At 42.0% G+C, this 17,253-nt stretch overlaps 1 protein-coding gene and 1 long non-coding RNA gene across 2 annotated transcripts; one reads left to right on the forward strand and one right to left on the reverse strand.

Moving 5' to 3' along the window:
- Positions 1–930: 930 nt before the first annotated feature.
- f8 (coagulation factor VIII, procoagulant component) lies at positions 931–16,766 on the reverse strand. The gene is made up of 27 exons (XM_011480019.4): positions 16,466–16,766; positions 16,287–16,381; positions 15,362–15,484; positions 14,131–14,343; positions 13,259–13,432; positions 13,069–13,172; positions 12,561–12,681; positions 12,228–12,462; positions 11,985–12,150; positions 11,814–11,901; positions 10,738–10,955; positions 10,504–10,648; positions 10,208–10,417; positions 9,021–9,886; positions 8,801–8,937; positions 7,473–7,638; positions 7,091–7,330; positions 6,751–6,979; positions 5,937–6,119; positions 5,698–5,814; positions 4,751–4,822; positions 4,456–4,541; positions 3,018–3,173; positions 2,771–2,915; positions 2,538–2,683; positions 1,564–1,746; positions 931–1,413 (listed from the first exon to the last, which is right to left on the reverse strand). Exons 1-27 carry the CDS (start codon positions 16,678–16,680, stop codon positions 1,258–1,260), a joined length of 4,989 nt encoding a protein of 1,662 aa, XP_011478321.4. The 5' UTR covers positions 16,681–16,766; the 3' UTR covers positions 931–1,257.
- LOC144994866 (uncharacterized) lies at positions 13,123–14,016 on the forward strand. The gene is made up of 2 exons (XR_013658538.1): positions 13,123–13,261; positions 13,357–14,016. It is a non-coding gene; the product is annotated as an uncharacterized LOC144994866 (long non-coding RNA).
- Positions 16,767–17,253: the final 487 nt, after the last annotated feature.

Below are 17,253 nucleotides of genomic sequence, written 5' to 3' on the forward strand. Positions count from 1 at the left end.
CAATAGTGCTAAAACGAAATCTTGGATTATTTCCATTCTCTGATATTAAGGTTGAATAGAACTGGGTTCTAGCTCTACACAGAGTTTTTTTTAAATAATTTAATAGGCTATGTTTTCAGGTATTCAGAGACTGCTCTGAACCGGAGCGGCGCCATTCTCTTTCCAATTTACGGGTTACTTGTTTAAGAGAACATGTTTCAGGGTTAAACCACGGTGCTACACGGTTTTGTCTAATGAATTTAGGTTTCAGGGGGGCAACAACATCGAGAGTACTCCTGAGGGCTTGTGAGGCATCATTAACAAAGTGGTCATTTATACTAGGACTGATGCTATGGGAGCTGGACTCAGAGTATTTGCTCAGAATGTTACTAAGTACTGGTTGAACTGTGAGTTTAAACTCAGACACGGAACTGTCAGATAAGGTTCTTCTAAGCTGTTTCTTACTCACTGGGGCAACAGCATGTTCTAATGTAAACTGGAAGGTAATGAGAAAGTGATCAGAGATGATGGGGTTAAGAGGCAGGACAATCTCTATACCATGGGTTAAAACAAGGTCCAGGGTGTGCTTATGACAGTGAGTGGGGTCATTTACATTTTGGGTGAAACCAACATCATTTAATAAAGCTGCAAAAGCATTTCTTAAACTGGGGTCATCAACCTGAATATTAAAATCCCCTAATATTATAATTTGATCAGAATCTAAAATAGTAGTTGATAGGAAGTTGGAAAACTCCCTTAACTCAGTTGGCGCGTTCCTCCTCTGTTTGTCATGGCTTTCACAGAACAATGCTGGAACTGGGAGGGTTATTGTTTCTGACAGGAGGTGGAGGAGGAAAAGCCAAATCAGCAGTTTAGGAACGTACTGACCTGAAGGCGCGGGGAATGAAACACAGCAGGGACAAATACTCAGAAATGAGGGAGGGAAAAGAGTGCTTGGAAATAGTTTTTATAAAAACTTAAAAGGAAGCACAAAAACCAAAAACTTTATCCAGTGATAACCCAACTTCACATCTGAGTCTAGAATATGTACACACGCTTGAATTTTTCTGATATGTTCTTCAAACATCTGTTCACAACAACAACAATAACATTCTCTCAGAAAGCTCAACACATACAAATACTGGACAGAAAAAAACTGGAAATGTAAACTATTCTCGCTAAAATAGCTTTTGTTTTTTAATTAAATTAAGTGCTCCACAGAATAATAGTTTATTTGAACTCCACACAAGCACAAGATCCTGCTCCCAACTATTGGAATCAGACCCCCGGCTGTGTGACGCAGCCCAGCAGCTCCAGACGGAGGGCGATGTCGTTTAACCAGCCCCGCGGGTGGATCCGAACATAGCGGCCGAACAGAGGCGGGTCAAAAAAGTTAAGCGCTTCCTCGTCTACATCGCTGTTCCCTGTGAAAATCTGAGAATAAGTTGGAAAAAAGGCCAATAATTTAGTATTGGATTATCTAAAACAGGACAGATTTTAAATGTGTGATTCGTAGAAAAATGTGTAAAAATAATTACTAAGTCAATTAAATGACTTTAACAGGTTGGCGTTGTTTTCATATACCTTCTCTCTTTGGGAGTTGTCCTCTAACACACTGCTCCATGTGTGTTCATCCTGACTGTAAGTGACCGAGAACTCCGTCACCATCATTTCTGTCAGCACAGACCGCGCTCCTTGGGTGATGACTCCTGTGATGCGTTTCACAGAGCCCAAGTCCACCTGCAACCACTCATGGGGGTTGTTGTTCTGCAAAGCAGAGGACATTGGAAAGCTTTTAGACATCAGAAGAGACATGAGAAAAACGGTAAAAATAATAACATTTTGGTTTTTCACAGTAAGCTGTGGACAAATTACTCCTTTGTCTAGTTTGGAATGATTTAAAAGTTTAGCTCTGAAGTTGTTTTTCTATGTTCTGCTTTACCAAAGATTGCAATAGGCAAGACCACCAAGCCTGACAGTTGCTATATATTGATGGTACAAGTTTTGTTCCTAAATTGTTGCCATAGGTTGCCTAAAGAAGAAAAGTGCCTGTGTGCAGCTGAACCTGACCTCCTAAACTGTATGCCTGTATGCCTGGATAGCTTCAATATTGGTCACCAATTTTGCTGCACCAGTGATGTTAGGTTGGAGGTGTGAGGGGCTGTAAACCAGTGGGAGAGCATGTAAACCTATAGCTCTCAGTAATATGAGGAGAAGTGGGGCGGGGTTTGCTCCACGCCACCCGTCCAGCTACCAACTCATAGGTGAATCTTAACGGGTGGTTATCCTGTTCGTCAGTTACTGAGCTAAAGCTTGCAGTGTTCAAAAAAATTGTCAATTAGGTCATTTTGTTTTTTGTAATGTCCTCCCTGTGAGTAAAAAATACTAAAATTTTGATGTTAATGTAAAACCATTGTGTAGATTGTAGATCTAAAAAAAAGTAATATTGTTTATTCATGTAACAATGACATGACGTTAAGCGGATTATAGGAGTGCAGACTTTCGTGTCTTCTAAAAGCACTAGCTTTGCTGTCTTGATGAGCTACATGTTTGCACACCTTTGGCCTCCAGGCGTTGGCACCACCAGTCTGGTGTAAACGGGCGAGGCTGGGGCTCCAGCTTCTCACCAGAGACGAGTAAAATGAGGAGGCAGTAAAATTGTTGTCAGGAATCCTGTTCTTTAGTCCCAGAGGTAACGAGCAGCCTGGTCGGAAGCGCAAAGAAATAAAGAAACTCAATTAACCAAATCTTTGTGTGTGGAATGGGGCTTTTAACAGTATGAAGGACTCACTGTTGATATCACATCCAAGTAGCTCAAGGCGCAGGGCGGGCTTCAGCCCAAAGCGGAAGGGCTGAATCCTGATGTAGCGAGCTACAAAAGGTGGAGAAAAGCTGTTTCGCCTCACTGTGGAGCTGTCCATGTTGCCGGGGAAGAGCTAAAGCAGAGAAACACGGGAAACACAGCAAAGACTCAACATAGTCATATGAAGCACATCAGGTTGAAGGAGGAGCAGCTCTGCTTGCTGGAAATGACGCACCATCCTGAACTTGGAGTTGTACTCTCTGTAGGCTTTCCATGTCTCCTGGTCCAGGCTGTAGGAGATGTTGAAGAATGTAATGTAGTGGTCCCTCAGTCTTGATCTCACTCCCTGGGTCTCAATGGCATGCAGCAAAGTGGGCTTCTGAAGGTCAATCTGAACACATGGGATGCATGCATATATAAAAACTTACTTACTTACTTATATTTGTGACATGCTACAAGTAGTCAATGTTTACCCAGCAGCTGTCAGCGTTCTCAGTTTAGATGTTAGGGAGTCTTTCTTTTTCATTGAAGAGATTCAGACCTCCAAAGATGTCAAATAACATTGAGCCCTACTATATTGTGAATATGAGCTAGAGTTGGGTGCCAACAGAAAGCCCATTCAGTGTGATCTTGAACACACATCATTGGCTTGGTTTGAAATGTCAAAGTGTTGCATATTTTGCAAATCTTGCTCCAGGCTTTTTCTCTCGCAGCTCTATTCCGATCTATGTCATATTCTGGCACAAACTGCAATTACTAAATTCTCCTCCTTGATCAATTTTCAAACAGTTAGCACTTCCGTGAATCAAAAAGGACTCTACCCATACATCACTACCAAATTCAGGTCCCTGATTGGTCAAAGATCAACTGGTTTAACTTTTGACATGTGCACAATAGCCATGCGTTTTGTACGTAGAGCCCAATAAACAGACATGTGTAGTTCATGAATGCGAGAGTTTAAAACATGGATGCCCGAAACGTGCATATACGTACATTTACATATAGATTATTCACGTCCTCTAAAATGCGCGTTTCTGAGGTCAGTGTGAATGAAGCTTTAGACCTTAGTTTCCATTTGCATCACACATCTTTCTCACCACAGAGTTAATGTCGAAATGTTGCATGTGTTGCAGCACAGAAACAGAAAAAAGATGTTTCTTCATCCTCTATTGTAAACCTCCACGGTGTGCTGGTAGACTGAACCAACTTTCATCCTCTAGCATTCATTCATTTTCTTGACTGTTTTTCCCTTTTGGGGTCACAGGGCTGCTGGAGCCTATCCTGGCCACTTGTGGGTGAAGGCAGAGGACAACCTGGACAGGTCGCCAGTCTGTTGCAGGGTAGAATGTCCACAAACACACACCCATTCACTCTCACTCTCACACCTAGGGACAATTTAGAGTTGCCAATTAACCTATGAAGCATGTTTTTGGACGGTGGGAGGAAGCTGGAGACCCCGGAGAAAACCCACGCATACACAGGGAGAACATGCAAACTCCACACAGAGAGGTCCCCTGTTGATGTAGTTTTTTCATGTCCCCCAGCCGAGACTTGAACCGGAAGCCTTCTTGCTGTGAGGCAAGAGCGCTAACCACTGCGCCACCGTGCAGCCCATCTGCTAGCAGTAAAATTTAAATGAAAAAGAAGAAAACTCAGAAAGGTGGAAGTCTAACCTGTAACCATGACTTGATGTTTTGGCCCATCCAGGCGTTGATGTAACCAGACTTCTCAAGCCTTGCCAGCCCTGGCTCCCAGTTTCCTGCACGAAAACACAAACCTGCTTCTGATCTGTCTTATTACACGTAGTTTCCTGGCTTTAAGGTTTTTAATAGTGTGAGTCATTCTCTTTCTGAGTGGATTAAGTGTTTGCAGTAAATTTTTAATCTTCTCTAAAACTGGTGGGTGTTGAAAGTCTTCTTGGTGTGTTTGCTGACTTTGTTGCACATAAAACCCTAAATCCGGTCTTACCTACGTGATCCGACGCTGTGATTTGGGAATCTTTAATCCATCCTGATTTCATTCCCAGAGGTATGGAACAGTCTGCAGGATGATACAGTTTTGAAATGTCAAATCAAATCAGCTCATCGTGTCTTCACACACGAGATTTACTAGTACAATTCCATCCATCCATCCATCCATCCATCCATCCATCCATCCATCCATCCATCCATCCATCCATCCATCCATCCATCCATCCATCTTCATAACCTGCTGACTCCCTTTCGGGGTAACAGGGCAGCTGGAGCCAAGGCGGCATACACCCTGAACGGGTCGCCAGTTGTAAGGCCACACAATCACATACTCATACACACTCACATTCACATTCACACCTAGGGGCAATTAAGAGACACCAAATAACCTATGAAGCATGTTTTTGACTGTGGGAGGAAGCCCAAGCTCCACACAGAAAGGACCCAGACGGGATTCTAACCAGGCCCTTCTTGCTGTGAGATGAGACTGCTAATCACTGCACCATTGCTCATTCCAAACATAATTTCTAAAGTTAATAATTTCTCAGTAATATCAACAATGTCTTATCTTCCTATTTAAATTGATTGGATTTTTTTTTCACTGAACAAAATATGTTCAAGCCTCAAAACATTTTCGACAGTGTTACCCACCATCTTCTGCCACTACAACTACTACTCATTTAAAAATGTGTGGTTAAGTATCAATGAACATAAGCAAAACTAAAGCAAATCTAAGCAGATCTGTCAGTTCTACGAACTGGAAACTCTTTGAGCCAAAACCACCTACAATATAAATTTATATGTGAACATAAACTCTAAAGCTTTGATTATTGGTTCCACTTTTTGAGATTATTGGTTACATTTAATTCCCCTTACAACCCAAATAAAAAAAATAAATAAAAAAAACAGTGCATGGTTGATAAAAAAACACAACAAAGCACTTACACGGGTCATAAACCAACAGTTTTGCTCTCATGCCAGCCAGTTGGTAGTCCCCTATGGTGCACTCCACAAGCCACGTCCCCACAGTGGAGGGGGTCATCTCCACAGTCCCAAAAACACCTTGACGGTCATAGAAAATACAGCATGGGAGACAACATAGGTGAATGATGTACTCTGTTGGAGAACATTCTTGCTTTTTTGTAAACAAGGAGGATTCACAGGTATGTCCGTGTGTCCCCTACCTGGAAAAAGGCTGAACACCCCCATCCGGTGCTCCTGCTTGGTGTGAACAGTGAAAGGCAAACCGTGGAAGTGCACGGCGTGGAACTCTTTGTCACCTCCTACGTTCAGCAGATGCCACCTGACTTGCTGATGCTGGGCGACCATCAGACCAGGTAGAGTTTCAGCCACATAACCATTGATCGCTGAAGAGAAGCACTAAACTTAATAATAATAATAATAACAATAATAATAACAGTAATAATAATAACAGAAATAATAATAACAACAATAATAATAATAATAATAATAATAATGCACTTTATTGATACAGCACCTTTCAAGATAAAAATCACAAAGTGCTTCACAAGTAAAACACAGAAAGTAAAAACTCAGTTGGAAAAAAGCAATCTTAAAAACACTTTTTCAGCTACTTTTCAAAAGAAAACACTGAGTCTATGGATCTGACCCTGAGAGGAAGGGAGTTCTGGAGGGGTGGAGCCACTGCTGTAAAGGGTCTGTCACAAGGTTGTTTGTATAGACCAGTGCTAGATTTTAAAATGCACTAGGGAGCTAGTGCAGCTGGAACAATACTTGAAAGATTTTGTTAAAAGCCTTTAACAGCGTTCTGGACAACCTGGACCTGTTTGAGAGATTTTTTTACTTAGACATGTAAAGACGGAGTTGCAGAAATCAAGACGAGAAGAAATAAAAGCATTGATGAGCATCTGCATTTCAAAATGCGACACAATTGGACAATTTGGCAATTTTTTTTAAACGATAAAAACTTTAGTGCCGGAAAAACGAACATGAAGACACTAAGAAAATCGTGGCTACCTGCAAACTTGTTGCTTGTGTGATACCATGGATCGTCTGTGTTGGCCTGACATGGCGGTGTGCAGTACTTCTGCAGGTTTTCCTGCAGATACCAGCTTTTGGTTTCATCAAAGGTGTGGAAAAGCAGGGAGAAATCCTGGATTGTTGGCTTTTTGTTAAGATGAATTTCCAGGGTTCCAACCTTACAGATCACTAATGGGCCGATCAGGCCAGAATGCAGATCCTTCTCCTACAAAATAAAAGATTATTTTTTTCTACTAACAGAAAACTTCCAGCTCTTACTTTTTAAATCACAATGACAAACGTGAATCCTGGGAAGCTAATTGGGATTGCTGCAGACCTTGTCCACAGTGGAGTAGTAAGCTCCAGTCCTGCAGTTGAACTCAGAGTCAGAGGGTCCTTGTTTTTTATTGATTTTCCAGTTGTATGTCCGGGCTTCCCCTGGAGGAACAGGCTCTCCGGGAATGCCGGCTGGAGCAGCTTTGGAGTCAGCTTGTCCCATTCCAGCGCCTTGGTGTCCGTCGTAGACTCCGTGAAAGTGAAAGGAGTACGGTCTACTTGCTTTGTTCTTAAAAGTCACCTGGGTTACAAAAAAGAGCAAAAGAAGTTGCAATCAATTAAAAACACACAATCAGTATCCCGCAATTCTTCTTTCTGCATTTTCAGGGAGGCAGAATGTTTTCAAAGTGTTTTGTTTGACTTTCTGACACAGAATCACTCACTGTGAGGAGTTCATTTATTTCAGCTCCAATGAAAGGACCCATTATTCCCAAGTGTTCCTCAAGCTCTCCTCTGCCGATTTGACGCTCAAATTTATCATCCATGTACGCTCGGAATACCACTTTCTTATACTCAGGCAAGAACTTCCTCATCCCTCGACGCATTTCTCTGTTATGATGGGAAGAAAAGAACACAAAGCGCATTCATAGGATCGTTATCATCATCGTTGGTAAAAAAAAGCATTGTGAACTTCTCTGGTGCTGTTTGCTTTGACAGATTTATACTAGTTCCTGTCCCTAAGTCCCTGTAATAAAATACTTGAGTGCTGACATTTTGCTGTGGGCAAAAACCAGCATGAATCAGAATGAAAAGCAAATGAGATGAAGAACGAGACAGATATACAAAACGATCACAGTACATAACCAAGTTGTACAAAAGTACAAAAGAGAGATAAAGTGATTAAACAGGGACAGTGTCAGCAACAGAAAAACATGACAAGGGCCAAACATGGCACCAGACATCCTGTATATATTTATAAATGCTGACAATGAGACAAGGAAAGGCTTTAAAGGACAGTAACTAAACCAGTTTTTAAACTGAACTACAAATGTTGGGCAGAATTTTAAAACAACGGGCAAATTATTTAGTCCTTAGTCACATGCACCTGTATGGAGGCTGGCCTATATGGGTGCTGCAGGTTATTGGGTTTTCTGGGCCCATAGAGGGTTGCAGAAAGGAGGGGCTGCATCTCAAGAGGAGTGCAGGTGTGTCTAGCAGTGTGCAGAGTTCAGGGGGGTTGAAAAATGAATGATCAGTATGATGTACCTGCGTCTCACCTACTTCACCATTACCTACCCCCTACATGTTGCTTAGGTGTTCACTATAACCTGACGCCCACATCATGAGCCAAGAAAAAAATGTGCAAGAACTTTTTCGTCTTAATGGGTTCACTAGATTGTCTACTGTGGCATTTAATTTGAGGCATATGTCTCCATGATTGTGCTTCAAACTCCACACATGCCTCAAACGTTCACATCAGGGTGTCTGAATTGTCCACGTGGAAAGATTGATGCGTGCGTGCAGTTTGATTCACACTTGTAGAGAGGTATGAGTCAAATTAAACTATAATCGAATAATCTGTGACCTGCACAAATTTGCCCATTTTTAATCTGCAGACAGCCTGTATCCAACTGTAAGGGCAGTTGTTACTAAGGCCTCATTCTATGTGGCATGACAAGCTGTTTCTATTGGCCTGTTTTCTTTCAGAAAAGAAAATGAACGCATACCCCAAACCCTTTTTGGAAGTAAAAAAAAAAAATCAAATTTGCACCTGTGTTTGATGAACTGTTGTGGTGTTCTGATGCCATAGTCCCAGGTGATCTCCTCCGCAGCGATGTAGTAGAGCCGAGGTCGCCTTGCTCCAGAGCGCGGGTCCACTCCTCCAACTGCACCTGGCGTGCTTTGCGCCTACAGAGACAGTTCACAGTTCAATATGGTGGACTTTTACTTTGAGGAAAAGTGGGAATTTGAGCGTATCGGGCCAACTATACCCCATTGATGTAGTCGTCGTACTCTAAGGATAAGCCCAACTCTGTGGTGTTGGCATCATTGATGCTGTTGTCCAGTTCTAGCATGTCATCTGTGAGCCACTCGGACTCCCCAGAAATAAGGCTCAGCAGTTCCCAGTTCTGGTTGATGTTTTCAGCCAAGACTTTGCTGCTATTCTGTACATCTGGGCTCAGTATGAAGTCGTTGTCCTCTTCCAGTTCTACGGTCTCGTTGTTTTCACTCAACGACACATTACGTTCTTTGGTTTTTGCTTCAGAATTGGTGTCAGCCAAATTATCCGCACCTTCGCCAACAATCTCTACGTGAGTCTCCTCATTATCTGCAGTAATGTTAGCTGCACTGTCTACATTTTTTTCAACAATCTCTAACGTAGTTCCTTTAAAACTTTTCTCGCGTTCAATCCAGTTCCCATCTGCCCTTCTTCTCCACCTGTTGACCCCAGTTTCACTTTTATTCTGATGAGCTTTCCATAACCCTTCCCTGTCTATGTTTCCCAGAATGTCCTCTGGAATTCCTTCCTCTTCATGAGATTTGATCTTTTCCAGTAATGCCACTGGGACTCTCCTCAGCTCACAAGATGCACTAGTGTCTTCAGTTTGGTTCACATTTGAAGGATTACTCTTATTGTTAGCAAGAGGCCTCTTACAGAGTCGAATCAAAGCCGTGTCATTTTGGGGTCTCACCCCTCTCGGGAGGGGAAGGATTTTATCCAAATAGGCAGATATATCTTCATCTCTGTTGTGATCAACCAGCGGGACGTCCCCATTGTTGCAGGGACGAACAGTGTAACGGATGCTCATGCCCTTGTTCTTTAGGCTGCTATCAAAGGCGCTGATCTCCCACTCGCCTACAAAAAGAGACATTTGACTGCTATGGACATTTTGCAGCACAATGAAAATTGGCATGGTGCTTATGACGTTTATGTTGTTTACCAACCTTTATCAATTTAACCCTTGTGCTATCTTAGATGACCCCACCCTTAAATTGATGTGTTCTCCCTACCATGACAAAGGTGGATAAAGGTGGAAAGATTTCATGTAATCCATGGACACCAGTGAGGTTCACAAATCATTGAAGAAAAAAGTAGTTTGTCTAGTGGGTCTACATGACCCAACTCCCAATGTTAAAATGCCTAGGATAGCACAAGGGTTACGAAGCAATGCCTCACCTAAGAGCTCGGTCTCCATGGGAATAGTTTCAGCAGTCATGGGAAAGAGGGTAAGCACAGATTGGTACAGGCTTTGCCGCTGGAAGAGGTTTCCAGTGAAATACACAGACAGAAAGTCACTTTGGGTTCCCACGTTGGCCACGTGCCAGAAGATGACATCAGTTTGGCACATGACAAACTGGCGCCCGCTGAACATGGTGCCATTTATGCCTGCAAAAAAAGGGAAAGTGTTTTAAAACGCCATCGCAAACTTTTTAGACATAAAATGTTAATTTGTTGTGTTGTGGTGAACTGACTGTAAATGACGTTGGACTCATAGAATCCTGGTTCTGTTGCATTGTATGATCTTTGACTGGATCGCTTCATGTTGTCCTTAAAGTACCAACTTTTGTTCTCATCAAACACAGCAAAAATTAAGTTCAACTTCTCATCAGGCCCCAGCTGAAGGGAAGAAGGGAAGAAGTTGAGGTTACAGTATAAATGAATAAAAAACAAAATCTCTGAAGCTTATGCAGAGCAGTTCATCTCACCAGCAGTCCTTGAGAATCAATAGCGTCGTACTTGCAGATGAGCAGGGTGCCCACCAGCCCAGAGGCCAAGTCACTTTCAGGTGAAAAGGTGCTCTGATACACCTGCGTCAGACACTGAGGGTCGCCCTTCAAAGGTCCATCGTCTGTTGTTAGCCTCCAAATGTAGCCAAATGTTTCATTGGGGGGGACTCCCATTGAGCGCAAGTTGTTCTCTGCAGCTGTTAGATTACATTTTGTTTAGATGTTAGGTTTTCGTGAAGTAAAAAAATGTGCACACATCTTGTTTATGACCACTAGGTAAGGAAGCCAGACCAAGAACAATTTTAGCCTTTGGGTAGAAGATTATAGCAAGGTTAAGTTCCCCAATTAGCAACCAAGGCCTGGTAATAAAGGTAAATTCCCATTCACTCCAATGTTCCAAATGTATTTAAGTCACAAGCAGCGTTGTAGGGCCTGTTGATGCTAACCTCCCCCACCCTCACCAGGTGGGTGACGAACAGGTCTACATGTTTTTAGAAGAATCATCAAAACAATTTTTTTGGATTTCCTTGGCAACTGATGTTTTTTGTTATCCATGCACACATTTTAAATATTTTTACCTTGTATGTCATGTCGTTTTGTTAAGCTTGAGCCACCTATTCATGTGTTAGAATTTCTGATCATTCGCGTAAAAAATCTGCGAGCAACAGGGGAACGCTACTTTTGTGAGCTTGCCGCTTGAACGTCGTTCAAAATCTGCAACCTTTATTTCCAACATATTTTCCCAAGTAGCTTCACAATGATGATAAAGGAGTTAGAAGGCAATAGATCAAAATACCGGGCAGGAATTTACATTTGTTTAAGTTTAGGAATTTATATTCAAACTCCACCGAACAAAAAAGACAATTAATATGCTTAATCACCTAATTCTATTTGGGCTACAGTCATTTTGAAAGGAAAACATTTTTTCCTCTCTAAATTTTGGTTGGTTCTTGTCGAACACAATTGGACAAAAACTACAACCTTAAGACGCTATGTTAGCTCTTCAAGAGTATATTTTTTGCTTGAATGTTTCCAAGCTTTCTTCTCAGCTTTACCATTGGAAGAACGTTGAAGAGGATCGATCTTAGTGAGGCCGTTGGGGTAGATATTAAAGGGACGACTGGCCATGTTTTTGAAAATGATCTGACAAAAATAAAAAGCAAAAGGTTACCGTGTTAGCTTTTTGTCTTTGCTGTATCTCCTACAGCTCTGTCTGAATTACTCACATGGATCTCATCGTTGACCTTTCCTTTCAGTACAGGACCCAGTAGTGTAAACTTCAGGTGTTTCCTCCGGGTAAAGGATGCGTCAGTGTATTCCACAAATGCAACTTTTTTGTACTTGTAACCCAGGTGATGGGGAGCTGCAGGTAAATGTCGTGACTGCAACACGCTAATGCAAAACGTAGAAAAGGGAGACAGCTTAGTACATTGGTGCTAATTGTCTCTTTCTTCCATTTTTATCCCTACCTGTCTGTAGGTTTGAGGTGAGGAGTGTAGTCCCACAGGATCTCCTCAGCAGCAATAAAGTGCTTCCACGTTTTGGACTGTTCTCGACTTGATCTGACTTGAAACGGAGGCAGAAGGTTGACGGTGTTGAACATGGAAGCATAGTCCTCGTGACTCATCTCCTCGCTGTCCAGTTTGACATGGCGCACATCTGGCTCAGGGCATTTCTCCACATTGAACTCTGCATTCATGCCATCTATGGGGATAGGGGAGGGGGGCAGTTGATAATCAAAGTAGCCTATCAGTGCACTTACAGAAACAGGGTGTGGCTGCATGAGAAGGCTGTCGGGTTACCATAGCGATGAGAATATAACTGGCAACTAATGAGGAAGCGGCCTGGAGATGTGGGTTTCATTTCTGCTGTGATGAATGACATCGGAGTCACTTCCAAGTTGACTTTACGATGTGCCATCACCTGAAAAAAAGAATAAAATTGTTTCCATATTTCTTAAAATGTAGTTTTCTTTGCTTTACAAGTCTCAAGTGTTGCTGCTTTTTATTATTCTGCAAGTTTCAAGACAGCGTGCTGAACTTCTGAAGATCCATCCTCTCTGGGAGCGCCCACCCACCCTAGAATGGAAGTTCATTTCAGCCACTTGTGTTCTACCTTGTTTCCTTCAGTCATGACCCAGAGCTCATGACCAAAGGTGAGTATTGGTCCATCCTTTGGTGAGATATTTAAATAAAGTCTGTATCAAGATGAGCTTTGCTCATAACTCTCAACTGTCACGTTTTTTTTGTTCTTGGAGTGCCCACAAACCCTGTCAATGTTCAACCTGAAAACATTCTTCAAATCTGTCACCTGCAGAGAGTGATCCTGAAAGCGGAGGGAGTGGATTTCTGGAGTGGTGCCCATCCCAATCAGATGCCAGAACACAAGTTGATGGTTGTGACACATTGTCAAACCTATAAACACAAAATAGAAAAATTAGGCAATTTTTATTGTAACCACTGATCTATCTGGCATTACACGAGCTGGAGTGGAAGTTCACCAGGTAAAGTAGAGTTGACGTATCCGTTGATGGTGTGGTAGACCTTCCTTCCTTTGCTCATCTTAAAAACCTCTCTGCTCATCCTCTCCCCATACCAGCTTTGAGTCTCGTCGAAGACTGCGAGCAGCAGGACAAAGGCTGGATGTCTCCTACGACCGTCCTCAGTGAAAGCGCCTTCAGGGAATCACACAGGACACAGGAACGGTTAAAAGGGCTCTGAGGGAACCAATTATCGCATTTATTGTATTTTTAAGGGGCGGCTGTGTTGCAGAGATAGAGTGGTCGACCTCTGATCAGAATATCACATGTTCAGTTCCCACTTTGATAGACCCATGTGTTGAAGTGTCCTTGGGCAAGACACTGAACCACACATTGCTCTTGGTGGTTATAGGTTGGTGCCAGTGTTCGGAAGCGAAGCCACCATCAGGGTGTGAACGTGTGTGTGCATGGGTGAATGGCACTATAAAGAGCCTTGGGCCACCAAGGAAGGTAGTAAAGGGCATGCAAGCATACGCTATTTAAGTGATTTAAAATCATAGTCCAGTCAGTCAGTCCAGTTCTCATTTACAGTATATGGTAAAACATTTTTCCTCTGTGCTTTCTCCACGTGTTACTTTTCATCTGCTTCCTTTCTTTCTTTGCTTCGTATCTGCTATTGGTTAAATGTTTCTTGGAAGGGTTGACCTGACTGCATCTTGGCCTTTTATTTGTTTACATTTGTGGACTTATAGGTCAAATAAAGCAGAAAAGAGGTCAAACGTCCTGATTATTTTTCACATTCTGTGTTTAAATTTATCAGTTTAAAAACACAGTTAAAGAGATCTCTTATTTGAGTTTCAGTAAATTCAAGAATTTGTATTAACACAACGTACTTGATTTACAGATGAGTAGGGCTCCCATGAGGCCTGAGTTCACGTCTCTGACTGTGTCCACCTGGGATGAGTATGAATAAGTGAGGCATTCGGGGTCACTGAGGGTGGGGCCATCTTTTGGGTTGATGTCCCACACGTACTCGTACTGTCCTCCAGGGGAGACGGCATCGTCCTCCTTCTCCTGGCCTGCAGTGGAGTCGTCATACCCGGCTCCTGGAAAAACGACTCAGTGATTCAGAACATTTGCACAATACAAAGTTAAATTGCAACAGTAAAATCTGCCTTTTGATTCCCTGTCACGGCTCTTAACTGTTTCTTAACACTGAAAAGACACGCTTAGATCTGCTCACGAAAGCTCTTTCCTGGAAGTGACAAGAGTAGCTTTTTGGATTATGATAAGCTCATTTATGGGAATCTGCCTAGTAGTAAGTAGTTGGCTTTCAGGAAGTGTCTGCTTAAGATCTATATTAAAACAAAATTCTTCATCACATTTCCCATTTGAGGAATGCCGTCGCAGTTAAACTACTTATGAACTGTAGCAAGTGCAGCTGCAGGAACCAGCTCAAATCTGCACGCTCAAGATAATGATAACCGTTGAACTGTGTAATTTCTGAAGAATAAGGAGGCTGTTTTGACCTTGTCCCATGTGTCATCATTATCTGCTGCTATATTTCATCAGCCGATCGAAAAAATTCTTTAGAAGTATGTACTCTTTTATGAGTAATGAAAGCATCTGGATGGCAACTTTAAGCTGTGTGTAGGACTGGCGTATGGGAAATCAGACTTCGATTCCCAGAGGGCACAGTGAGCTCAAGCCAGTGTGGGTCCTTGGGCAAGACCCTTTGGATAAAATACAGGGTGGTGTCATGAAGAGTTTACGGCGTAAAAATCTCTACTAAAACCACCTGTGTGAGTCAGTGAAAGGTAATTCACTGTGGCGACCCCTGAAAGGATACGCCGAAAGGTGAACAAGCAGACACTCTTTATGAGTATCTGTTATGTAAGTCTTAAACAAAACCACATTTAACTTCAAGTCGCTCTACAGAGCTTCTGACTTTTTTTCCCCATTGCCTCGTATGCTGTGCCGAAATAAAATCCCCAAACTGACTCAACAACCTGATTCAGGTTCTTGACCATTTATTGATCATGAAGACAAGAATGTTTCTGACTAACACACTGGAAGAAACAGAAAAGAAGATTCATGGAAGTTTTGTGCAGGCGCTTCACCCACCTTCAGACTGTTTCCAATACGTGATCCCCACAGGGCTGACGCTGTATGACTGAGACGCAAGGTTTTTGAAGTGCACTACCACTCTATGGCCAGCCTGAGTGACGATGGTCGGCCCCTGAATACCTGCAGGAACAAAAACATCATAGTGGTGTAATGATTAATCGCCTTAATCAATGAAATCAGACCAGATTGATCTGTCTGAGGCAAGTTGTTAATCAAATCAACCTATAGCATTTAAAATTGTTTCAAAAAAAATAAATTGTGTCTATATTTGAAAATACCATTTGGATCGAGATGCAGTCCAATGAGTGGAAACACTTTAAATTTAGGCATAAAAGACATAAAACCACACAGTGTGATAGAATGTTCTAATAATGTTCCATTGGGATTATTTTGATGTGGAAAAAAAACACTGGTCTAAACTTTAGGAAACTTAAATGTGAAAGGATTTGACATTGATTGTTGTTTACTTGTTTGTACACTGATTTAATTTTCTGGAAACTTCACCTGCACTGTTCAGTACCCAGGTATTTATCTCTGAGTCACACTGGTTGAAATTTTGGCTAAACATGTCTTGGATTGATGTTAGGTCATTGAATTGGATCGTTCCAAATGAATCAATATCCATAAATTATGATAAGGAATTGAATCGTTGTTAAAATGAATTATTACACCCACTATAACATTGTGTTTCCAGAGAGCTCGAACACTTAAAATTCATATAAAGCCCTTTCCATTTACTTTTTTTTTTAATTGACAATTTATCTAATGTGGCATAAAGAAGAAGCATTAAAAAAGACTGAAAAGTACAGAAAATTTCATTTGAATTGAGCTCCAAATTAGTAAAAATGGATTTTAAAAATGACAAACACTAGTCTGTATTGAAAATGGCGGATCACATAAAACATGTACAGATGATACCAACCTGCCCAGGCTGGTCTTGCCACAGGGATGGTGTATGTAGAGTCTGTGTACTCTCTGTAAACCGCCTTAATGTATTTTTGAGGAGCAGCTTTGACCCTGAAGGTTAAAAAGAACAGTCAATGCACCAATAAGAGAAACCACACAGAACTTATTCTGTTTAGATGCTGTGGAGTGGCTCACCTTTGCTCTGATGCATCATCCAGGTGGATGAAGTCCCAGCCGATCTCCACGGCCGCGATGTAATATTCTCTGACACCAACTGGAGTCTGTGGTTCTCCTGCGGAACTGCCGCAAAGCAGCAGCAGCAGCAACAGCGGGAAAAGGAGCGTCTGTCTCATCTCGGCTGCGCGCGCACCTGTGCGCTCCACTCTGCTCACAGACAGATTGTGGCGCATATCCTGCGAGCTGAAACTTTTAAAGGGGAGAGCCAGACAGGCCGAGAGCACGTGGACGCGCGTGGGAGCGCGGATGACAACAGATGACTGTGTAAGAGAAAATCATGGAACACTACAGGATGACGGTAACCCCCCCGAATATTTACATTAACTTTTAAAAGAAATGGATGGAATGGTACTCAAATAGATTATACCTGAAATTTCAGGCCGACTTCAGATCAACTGGAAATAAACAGGTATTTATTTATTTACAAGAATATACCATATTTGGTTCATTCATTCAGAGTCTATGGCTACCATATTTTACTACCTTTGTTAAAATTTAAATAATTAAAAAAGCTTCAAGAAAATTCAGAAATGTTGGCAATTTTTGAAATTTATTTGTAGAGCAGCTACAAGAAATAATGACATGAAGGAGGAAAAAAAAGATAATTTTGGAATAGGGCAGAGGAACACCTTCAAAAACTTTCAGGCGCATCCAGGAGATGACAAAAACTGTTGGGTTCCTTGAGTCAATGGAGGAAACATCTTAACCGGGCCAGGGGGAAGAAAGACTGGACTAGTGGTCCAAGT

The sequence above is a fragment of the Oryzias latipes genome, chromosome 10 (genome assembly GCF_053564925.1).
Source record: "Oryzias latipes strain Hd-rR chromosome 10, Olatipes_Hd-rR_3.1".
NCBI lineage: Eukaryota > Metazoa > Chordata > Actinopteri > Beloniformes > Adrianichthyidae > Oryzias > Oryzias latipes.